This window comes from Pteropus vampyrus, unplaced genomic scaffold, assembly GCF_000151845.1.
Source record: "Pteropus vampyrus isolate Shadow unplaced genomic scaffold, Pvam_2.0 Scaffold192, whole genome shotgun sequence".
Taxonomy (NCBI): Eukaryota; Metazoa; Chordata; class Mammalia; order Chiroptera; family Pteropodidae; genus Pteropus; species Pteropus vampyrus.
The window spans coordinates 1,693,409-1,704,352 of NW_011888973.1; the positions used below are offsets into that span (position 1 = coordinate 1,693,409).

At 43.1% G+C, this 10,944-nt stretch overlaps 1 protein-coding gene across 1 annotated transcript in view; it reads left to right on the top strand.

The window, feature by feature from the left end:
• ZNF277 (zinc finger protein 277) overlaps positions 1-10,944 on the top strand; it is an 88,255-nt gene that overhangs the window by 42,833 nt on the left and 34,478 nt on the right. Inside the window, exons 2-4 of the mRNA XM_011371489.2 lie at positions 2,075-2,276; positions 8,779-8,867; positions 9,138-9,220. Of these exons, the coding sequence (XP_011369791.1) occupies positions 2,075-2,276; positions 8,779-8,867; positions 9,138-9,220 (374 nt within the window). The remainder of the gene's footprint in view (positions 1-2,074; positions 2,277-8,778; positions 8,868-9,137; positions 9,221-10,944) is intronic.

A 10,944-nucleotide genomic window follows, 5' to 3' on the forward strand; every position in this document is an offset into this window, starting at 1 on the left:
CACTCCAGAAGAAACACAGATGGGGGTGTGCCTTTGGGTGCTGGGCGCACAATAATGTAGCATTTGAGTTTAGACTCAGCTTCTGTGTTTAGGCCACTTGCTAACACTGCGACTTTGGAAAATTACCTAACTTTCCTAAATCTCAGTCCTCTCATCTGGAAGACGGGGGTTATGTGAGTACTAACCAAATCAGATACTTAGGATTAATTGAGAAAGTTCCCTAAAACATTTTGCTGGTACTTTACAAATAACTAACACCTAGTAATGTTCGTTCTTGCTGTTAGTGATGGCTGTTACTACGTCGTTTTCTGCAGTCAATTAGAATTAATTTATAGATACCTCAATCAAATTGAGGGAAAGCTATATAATATAGTACTTGTTACTTCCTAGATGGCAAGTCACGTTTCCTTTATTTAGAATATGCTGCCTTTCGTTGTCCTATTCTAGTGCACATAAAATATTATTAGAGTTTCATAAGCATATTATTTATGCCTCTTTCCCTCATCCTGTTTTTTCCTATGTGGGTTTAAGTTCCCACAGAATTTAACCTACAACTGAAGAACTATAGAATTCAAAACTTCTTGCTTTCATTACTTAATAAACAATTGCGAACACACCAATTTTGTTAACAGTGCTTCTGAAGTGCTTGTATATTTCAGGCATTCTCCCCGTTGTCATGTGAACCCTGTTTTCAGCTTTTCTGGTATTAAGTAATTTCATGGAACTCAGACAAACAGTTTGATCTGGCACAGTTTAATATGAGCGGGGGGTCATGAGTGATGTACTAGGGGACATCGCCTGTGCGGCGGGCACCCTCCATCTGCAGCTCAGGTGACTCCTGCTCCCACAAACCCTGCACATGCTCTGTCTCTGTCTCTTTATCCTTTAACTTACTTGTATCTTCAAACAAATTGTGAGCACGTTAGCCTTGGTGGCAAGGATCGTGTCATGCAGCGTCACGCAGGAAAAACCAGCACGCCGTGCATGCTCAGCTGAGCTTTGTTAAGTGAGTCGATGCTGCCGTTTATACACGTCTCTTATCGGACTCGGAGGCCGTGGTCAGCAGCGCACACCACGAGCCAACTCAATGGATTATTCAATTGAGAGTCCCTTAGAAATAACATGAAGTAAGATAAAGACGAGAAATGGAATGTAACAGTGGCATTGATAGTAACCTAACTCCAGAAGCCTGTCTTTCTTTCCGAAGGTTTCCCGGCCTTCCTCAGATGCCGGCGCCTCACCCTGCCTAGCTGGCTGGTACCAACGACTCAGTCGCCTGCTTTAGGTGACAGCCGTCTATCCCAAGAGAACAAAGAGGGTTCCTGACACACCTGGCTGTCGCCTGAGGCCCTGAATTCAGAACTATAGACTTTACACCTCAGCTCTTAAAGATGCTATGAGTGATGTTAGGAAAAGGAACAGACAGGACAGACGTGTGCCATGCGTTTAGTAATTGAGCATTCATCTCTTGTTCACAGGAACTTGAATTATGATGCATGACTGTGTAGTGAGAACATGGTAAATGTAAAGTAGCATCGAGAACTGGCATCAGGGCCACCCAGCACATGCCGTGCCAGGCCACTGCAGGGCTCTTCTTTGCACATGACGGATAATCAGAAGTGGGCGAGGCTTTGCAGGTGCAGCTGGAAGCGGCTTGAAAGTGCTTGGCTTCATCATCTGGAGCCTCGGCACAGGCTGTTTCCTTCCCATAGCGTGATGGCGCTCAGCCACAGGTCACGGCTGGGCCTTCGAACCTTAACCCAGCAGCCTTGCCCCCAGCAGCCCCGGGACCTGCGGCCCTTGGCCGGCGTCCAGCAAGAAGGCTTGAACAGCTACCCTGACCAATGGGCTTCCCCCATTTAAGCCGGCAACTAGGGAGTTTGAGGCGCTCTGCAGTGCCCTCGCCCCCGGACTGCAGAAGCTGCCGAAGATGGTGATGCAGCCTCCCGCTCCCTGGCGCGCTGTGGTTTTCTTTGTGGAGACATGTAAATAGCTTTGGGATCCTTTTAATGCAGAAACCGCCCTTCTGAAGAGAGTTGGTTTCAGCTCTTGTTTCTTTTTTTCTCTCTCCCAGACAGCAAGGACTGTATCCTGGAGCCGCTGTCCCTGCCAGGAGGCCCAGGTGGCCCCGCCACTCTCGAAGGCCCCTCACTTGTGCCGTGTATTTTCTGTGAAGAACGTGTTCCCGTGGCCGAACAGGACCAGCTTCTGAAGCACATGATTATTGAACATAAGATGGTCATAGCTGACATCAAATTGGTTGCTGACTTCCAAAGGTAAGTTTTGTTTTTGTGAGTAAAAGAATTAAATTTATTTTTCATTAGAGAGAAAGCATAACATATGTATATAATTATGCCTATATGACTGTGAAAAATGTATATTCTTTTTCAGGTTTCTCCTTAGATTTTTTTTAAAAAGTCTTTGCACTCATTTGCCTTCTTGAGTGTATAAGTTGTATTTGAAAATGCCACATACTGTTGCATGTCCTACAAATTCTGGAAACAGACCAGCTTTCCAAAGAGTAGGCGATGACCCTTCTCTGCGTTCCGCAGGACTCTGACGTTGTTAGTCTCTATCACGCTGGCTTGTTTGTTTGTTTGTTTGTTTGATTGATTGATATTTCAAGCCACAGCTATTCTCCGGCTGAGTGAGCCCTCCCAGGCAGTCCAGAGTAGACTTGGCCACCAGAGGGCAGTGTCTGGGGACAGGGCTCCTTGGAGCTTTTCCAGCCACAGGGCTGTTGCCCAGAGGGCTCTCAGCTTAAGTGCCTTGACGAGGTTGAAAACCAGGAAAGAACCGAGCTATTCGACAGGCCAGGAGGGTTTAAGGGTAGACAGCTGTTGAGGTCGGTGACTCAGAGACTGAGAGGGAGAGGACGAGGGAGATGAGCAGATGGAGGTGCGTGGTTGGGGACCGCGAGCACCAGGCGAGTGTGATACATAAGAACCTGCCCTGCACGCCAAGGCCCAGCCTGAGCTAGACGACCCCCACGCGCACCCGACGTGGGAAGACCCACACCAGCAGACGAGCAACGCGGGCAAGTAGGCCTTTCCTCCCAACTCATGATCCCCAGAGGGGATCGTCCAAGAGAAATGCCTTCTCCTGGGCAGCTGTGGCAGAGCAGTTATGTTCATGTCATCATTATTTGAAACTTAACAAGCGCTTTCCATAGAAACAGCATGGCGGTAGCCACTGGCTTTATACAGTCGCTAAAAGCATACATTTTGATATATCTGATATGGTCTCATTTTGAGATGTTCCAGTTTCCCTGCACAGCATTGGAGCGGCCCAGACATTGTAAGATCCCTGCATCTAAACTCCGTGTTGCCCGGACCACACCCTTCCGAGCAAGAAACAGCCTTCTCATGGTGGGCCTTGCAGAGCAGCAAGTGTGTTATAAATGAGTAGACTGTGACCCCAGCCAGGCCTACAGTTGAATACAGACTTGGTGACTTCCTACCATGTGACTCCCAGCAAGCTACTAACCCACTGTACGCATCGGTGCCCTTCTCTGTAAAACGGGGGAACACCAGCCCTCATAGGTTGTCAAGTATTATTAAAACAGGATGTGTATAACACCTGCTGTGTCATTGATATGAAATCTCACCCATATGCAGGCAGGAAAGTCACATTGTTTAATAGGTCTCAGGTCTTAGGAGTCAATAATTAAAGGTTGGGCTGAATCACCGTCGAAGGGCAGTTATGTAATAAAATGTATACTTTAATCAAAAAGAAAAACATGCATATCTGATGTAAGTACTTAATAAATAAAGTGTATAGTTAACATGTACTTTAAATTTAGAAACCTAGATCCTGCTTGTCAGCTGTCCTCCTAATTAAGTAAAAGTCTCACTCTCGGGAAGGAAAAATGTGCTTAATTCAAGTTGACCAGGAATGTATATGAGCGAACTCTGTTGCTGTACATACCTTGCAGTATATCCAGCCTCCCTTAGATAATACACTCCTACTGTTTAGGGAGCCTGAAATTTCTTCTCCGAACAATCCAAGTATTGGCCGCGATCAGAGCTGAACTGGAATCTTCTCAACATTGAATGACTGTTTCCTAACATCAGAAAAGCAGTCATAGAGGGGTTGGGGGCTGGGGATGGACAGAGCAGTAAAAGGTCAATTGGCATGAGTTAATTCACTGAGAACTTCTTTACAAAGTGAATCATACACACACACACACACACACACACACACACACACACAGAGCTTCTCAGCAGTTGTTGCTTCTGAATACAAGTAATAAAGATGATAAATAATAGATAAGAGATAGACTTAACCCTATGCTTTATAAGAAATAACCTATAAGTTTTCATGTTAAATATATGTGACGTTTTCTTTATTGGAGCAAAGTAACAATAAGACTTTCTCAGGCAGAGGGAAGAAGACAAAAACAAGAATAAAAATCTTTCCTATGAGCCATTTAACATAGTTATTTATACCGAGTAATTTGCTATCTTTATTCAGTAGATAGAGTTTTTCCAGAAGATAAATGTTAACTCCTTAATTCTTACCCCTTTCTATATTAAATTCCATTCATTTAGTGCTACTTAATTAACACCTATATCTCAAATCTTTATGCCTCTGTCAGTAAACACACCAGTTAGAGTGGGGGGCTGGGCAGGCAAGATATCGCCGCAAGGATTTTTTGTGACACAATTTTGTGAAACATGATTGAAGTTCTTTCAAGAGATAAAAAGCATTTGCTGATGACCTAATAATTACTTGTATGGCTTTAATAAAGTATGACATGCTTTGATAACTCATCCAAGTAACAAGTTCATACCACATATTATTACTTGGCATCTTTATTGAGTGGCTACAATTGTAGTTTTAAATAAACTAGAGAAATAGAAAAAATTACGAGATTCACTAAATGGTCTCTTAATGTTGAAATTTATGTTTTAACGAGTGGGAAAAAATGCCACAAGAAGAATTTATTGAAGACATATCTTTAAGCCGTCCCTCAATTGAATACAATTTATCTGAATGCGTCTAGCAACCATAGGGAAATGTATATATTGACACCTCTTAAATTTAATTATAAACTAAAAGAGTACTATTAAGTGTTTAACTGGGGTGCATCTTAAATTTAGACTTAGGTCAAATGTATGTTGTACTTCAGATCTATGTATGTAATATACTACAATAAGACACAGTACATAATTTTATATATGTCAGTCGCATGGTAATTTATCATCATATTTTGCTTTTGTCACATGATTTTTTCTCTGATGTCATTGTCACCCAACCTCTGGTCAGGAAGAGAACGTTCAGATGGCAGCTTTGCACCAGACCTATTACCTGCTTTATGCCCCTTCCCTCAGAAGCTACCTGACAGGATCTCAGAGATGGTATCTGAAAAAACATTTCCAAGATTCATGCTCCTCGTCCGTGGAGCAATGAAATAAAAAACCTTCTGCCCAACTGAGCGCAGAGCGGGGTCTTCTCCGCCCTCGTCCGCGGGAAGCCCTCCCGCAGTACCTGAGGGCAGCTGAGGCTCTGCTGGGGAGACTGTCCCCAAGATTCGAAGTCAGTTAATGTCGAATCGCTTGCCTTGTGCCTGCCACCTGGAGGTAAACTTGGACACAAATGAGTAGGCGATGTAAACCTTCTCTTCAGCAGTCAAGGAGACAACACCCAAACGTGGGCGCGTCCTTGGAGACCGAGCCCCATGGACTGTTGGGCTCGGGACATTGTCACCTCCGTAGAGGCACTTCTTTGCTCCTCTCACTTCTCAGGCAGTCCAAAACCACAGCCCAGACAGCTGGTGTCACCTGTCAGCACTCAGGCAGGAGGTTAAGGCGGTTCAGACCAAGGGCTACTATTCTAAGATCACGCACTTTTTGTAAAAGCGAAGATATTTCCTTTTCCTTCAGATTTTCATTTCTGTAGTTCAGTTTTGTCTTATCAGAAAGCATTCTCCTTGGTCTCTAAGGAATCAAATACTTCAGATTTCCATTACAACTATAATTCTAGGGGCCTTTCCTTTACCTGCCTCGCCTTTTCTGCGATTCTCGTGTAGACGGGTCTTCTCGTGACACTAGAGGGACTGTGTTGTGAAATCTTGAGTTTGGGTTTGGAGCCGGGAAAGAGCAAGGTCAGATCCCAGTTCTGACATTCCAGCAGTGCGGCCTAGGGCAGGTACAGGTTCAGTAAGTGGTGGCTGCTGGGAATTGTCATCTTCATCCTCGTCATCACTGCCCTCTTCCACTGCCTTAGCCACCTCTGTGTGCCCTCTGGTACTATTTATATACCTATTTTAATTTGCTCATTAACTATTTGATGAAATGTTACTATTGTTTTTGTTGTTTTAGACACCAGTATTTTTCTGGAATAAGCATAAATTCTCTACTACTCTAAGTATGTTACTTTTTCTAATAATAACTACCATTTATTAAACACCCAGCCTGTTGGACACTGCTTCATATATATTATCCTATTTAATTGTCACCAATTTATTTTGAAAATGAGTAAACTGAGTTTCAGAAAGATTACAAAACTTTAAATGCAGGTTTATCTCTCTGAACACAGAGTCCCTGTACCTCTGTTCACTGTTGCCTACAGGGCTAATGGAGTCATTTTGAGGGTTTGATCACAGTCTTAGTCTGAAAAGCAAACTCTTTCTAGCGCCAGACCTGTGCAGGTACGAGACTTATTGTATCGACTCTTCATTACAAAATAACTCAGTGACTGTCCAAAGGACAGTCTGGTCACTAGCACCAGCTCTCATGTGGTCGTCCACTTTATGTGCTTTCACACAGATGTTTTGCTGAGTCTCTAAACATTTTCCAAAGGTGAGCAGCCTGGGCATTGAAGAAACCGTCACTGCCTTTTAACACCTGGAGACCCACGGTGGACTGATGTTATAAAGAGCTGACCGCTGGTCTCAGTTTTGGCCAGAGGCTATCACCCCGTGGTCCTCAGGGGTGACAGACCTGTCCTTGGTGTATTCTAGTGGTAGCTCTGAGGGAACCCCAGGTAGAACTTGGCGCTTCTGTTTTGTCCGTTAACTCAGCACCTGGTTCTGCTGTTAAGAATTAACGTTAAGAAAGAGAGGTAAGGAAAAGAAGGAAACAAAATATTAGGAGGCGGAGGCTGCTTAGAGAAACTTACAGGAATCTTCAGATGCTCTTTTACCTCTTTAAAACATGTGTCGTGGACCCACGTTGCGCAAAATACTGCTAAGTACTATATCGGGCCATTTAAAATGTCCAAATTCCTGCTCTTTCTGCGCGTTCCTTCTATTTCAGTAAACCTCGTCTCTGTCACAGGTTTGGTTCTTCATTGTTTCTTTGCGTAATCCATCAGATGTGTAGCCTGATAAACCATTGTTGAGCCCAAGAGAGAATGTACCTGTTAAGAAGGGCCCCTGGTGGCCGATGGAGCTCAAATTTAAAAACAAAGCTTAGCAGCTGTTGCTGAACAGGTTCCTGTCACACAGGCCATGCTTCAGAGAGAAGCCGCCTGCCCGCACTGTGTTCCTGCCTCCGAGCCAGCCCTTCTAAAGGAGCCCCTGGAACCCTGTTCCAGCCAATAGGGCTGAGACTTTCCCCCTCCAGTCAGATTCACAGCTGTGTCATCATTAGCATCTTCACCAACCAGACAGGAAGACAGTGCTATTCGAACCACTCAAACTATGAGGATTTGCAGTCCTCACATGCACAGAGGTGGGCCGGCCAGGGACCAGGTACAGGCACTGTACGTAAGTCAGCCTACCCTCCCCCTCGGCGGGGCCCCCTTTCAGCTTCCATCACAGGCCTCCTTTCCCCACTAGAGCCGCAGCATCCTCTGAGCTGTCTCAGAGGACAGAACAGCCACCGCGCCTGGCCGCCTCGCAGCCATGCTGGTCCACAGTCGCGCCGTATTATAATCGAGCCGTGTCCCTGCAGAGCTGTCCACAGCATGCTGTTCCACAGCCGAGCTGTTCGCATCGAATAAGGCCCGCCCCTCTGCCGTACTCCAAATCGGGGGTTTCTGTCAGTGCAGAATTGGCACCAATGACCGTTGGTTGACACTGTCAGCTGTAGCGTCAACCTTTCTATTTCCTTTCTTCTCATGAAGGAAAGAGACCACATTCTCTGGGTACCATTCGATGAATGAGGTTGCAGTTGTCAATAGAGATCTTGTTAACAAATGGAAAGATGAACGAGCAGCTTGTCGAACCCCGTCATCTTTCTCGCTCTCGTCAGATACGCAGGTCTGGGGGTATGCTCTTCTTTTAAATTTAGCCACGATGCTCATCAGATGTAAGAATTATAAACTTGACTGTTTTTCAAAGGCTAAATTTGGCTAACATCAGACCCAGTTTGGACATACGGAATTTTTCTTTCTTGTTACATAGACAGTGAATTTATGCTGACTTCTCACTGCATTATTATCATGGCTTCTGCACTTTGATATATAACCACCCAACTTTCAATTTATTGAAAAGTGTACATTTTAAGTTCATATAAACTTGGATGCAATTTCAGGAAAACTTCATTATCACATAAAATAATTCACTTTAGCTTTCCCAAAGGTCTGTTTATTGAATTTGGGGATAGTAAAGTTTAATCATTTTGTTGCCTTTGCTGGATAATTTCATCTCATTAAATATTTCCTATTTCTACAGCGCTCTCCTGCCTTTATATTTAAAAATTTTCTAGCAGTTTTCAGTCAACATTTGATTCGTTTCTTTGAGATAATTAAACATTCTTATAAAATTCTGTCATTATAGAGAAAGTGCTATATTGAGTCTTCTCAACAGTTTTTCTTTTTGATTGTTCTAAGGTACGTTTTATATTGGAGGAAAAGATTCACTGAACAGCCCATCACAGATTTCTGTAGTGTGATAAGAATCAATTCCACAGCCCCACTCGGTAAGTGTGCATCTTAGTGACCATCTTTTCCTTACGATCCAAACATTCAAAGAAATCATCTCACTTCCTTAAGTTAGAATTCTCTCTTTCATGATAGCTAAAATTAAATTGCTGTGTTTATGTTGCCTGACTTCAATAAAGCTGAAAACATATCTATATACCAGAAGAGAGATCGTAATAGACATAGATATAGGCACAGATTTTTTAAGAAATCTTTCTGGAAGAAATGATAAATATTGTTTCTCATTTATTTTTCTAATTTCTCAACAGAAGAACAGGACAATTATTTTCTGTTATGTGACGTTTTACCAGAAGATAGAGTACTTAGGGAAGAGCTTCAGAAACAGAAACTGGTAAGAATTCTTTTAAAGCATGAAGAGTCTGTTGGAAATGTATACAGAATCATTGTTGTTATTATCGTTCTTTTTTTGTTACTTTTAATTTTAGAAACTTTCAAACATACAGAAAAGAAGAGACAATACATCAGGATCTTAAAACAGAAAAAAGTATGCACTTGATTGAAGATTAAAGCATTTCATGTTAAAAATGCAGAGAGAATTTTTGGCTTTGTTTTGCTTCCTGGATTATCTCTAAAATAACAACAAAGCTTACACATTTAAGTGTAATTTTAGCTGCCTGACACATGCTAGGGTTCAGCAGTCACGGAAAAATGCCCTCAGCTAAAATTGAGTTGAATTGATTAACTTTTTTCTCCTCTAAACTGGGATGTGCTATGTATGTACTAACACCTTTTTTTAATTCTCTTTTATGAATTAAGCATATGGCTAGATTAACATAGTAGCCTTTCTCATTTTCAGCCTGAACCACAAGCAGGCTGATTTTAAAATCTCAGCATCTTTAATCTTTAAAAGAAGATAACAGTGTATACAAGTGTTAAAACTGTCATTTTCATTAGGTGAACAGAAATTGATCACTTTTTTATTAATTTTATTTAAAAGTGTGTAGTTTTCCATTATTAGTTGTGGTTTAATCTCAACTATTACTTGAAATTGACTCGCTCTTTAGAGGTTGCTTGTAAGTGTCCCTTGTATCTTTGAACTTGGCTAGATGTATTAAGAGCACTCTGATTTTCAGTGTTTCTGCCCAATCCTCACGAGATCTAGGAGGAAAATAAATCCCATCCCAGATGATTATTTATCCCATAAGAGGAGCTGATATTGTTGGATGTTGACTTATATGTAAGAAAAATTTTGCTGTTTCTGTAGCAACGAACCCACTGAGGAAGCAGGACTCCCCGCGTTTCTCTTCTTTTCCTGCTGTGACGTCTCAGATCCACAAGACAAGGATGAATTCACTGTTACATGTTATAGATTTCGTTTGCTTGCGCTACTCATAATTTTCGATTTTCATGAGTTTTCTCAGTCTTGCTCACAGTGGCCTTAATCGAGAATGATCAAACTGTCGTAATCTCATGCCTGCAAGGCTTTCTTTATAAGAACTCAAAACCTGCTACTTCAGTATGTCAAAGAGTGTACAGTCTAGAGGGAAAAAGGCAAATATTGTGGTTTCTTATCTTGGTAACAGAGGTGATGACAGATATCTTGCGCTCGTGAAGGCTCAGTGACGTAGTACATTATCTCACTTAGAACAGTACCTGCCACATAGGAAGCACTTAGTGAAAGATGCACGTACTACAGATAACAATAATATTGTATCTTAACAATGAGAAGGGTTTGGGTAGTTGGAGAGTTGTGGAAAAGGGAGGGAAAATGCATATGGATCTGAATCGACAAGAGAAAAATTCCGAGAAGTCCTAAGTTAAATTACAGTGGCAGAGAGTGAGAGAAAGAGACAGGGACAGTTAACCAGTTCAGAGCTGCGGGCCAGCCGACGAGAGAGACTGCCCGCCTCCCCGGACGCCGGCGGAGCCTGGACTCGCGACCACGACAGCCGCCGCACCCCGCGCGCCTCGGGACCTTCAGGACTGCCGCCCATGACGGAGCTCTCTCTGCCTACGGACACTGCTCCCGTCCTAGAACTGGCCCCGCTCCACCTTGTCCCTCCCCCGATGTGCGGTCAGCGCAAAGTCATTCAGAAGAGCTCACATCGTTCTTCC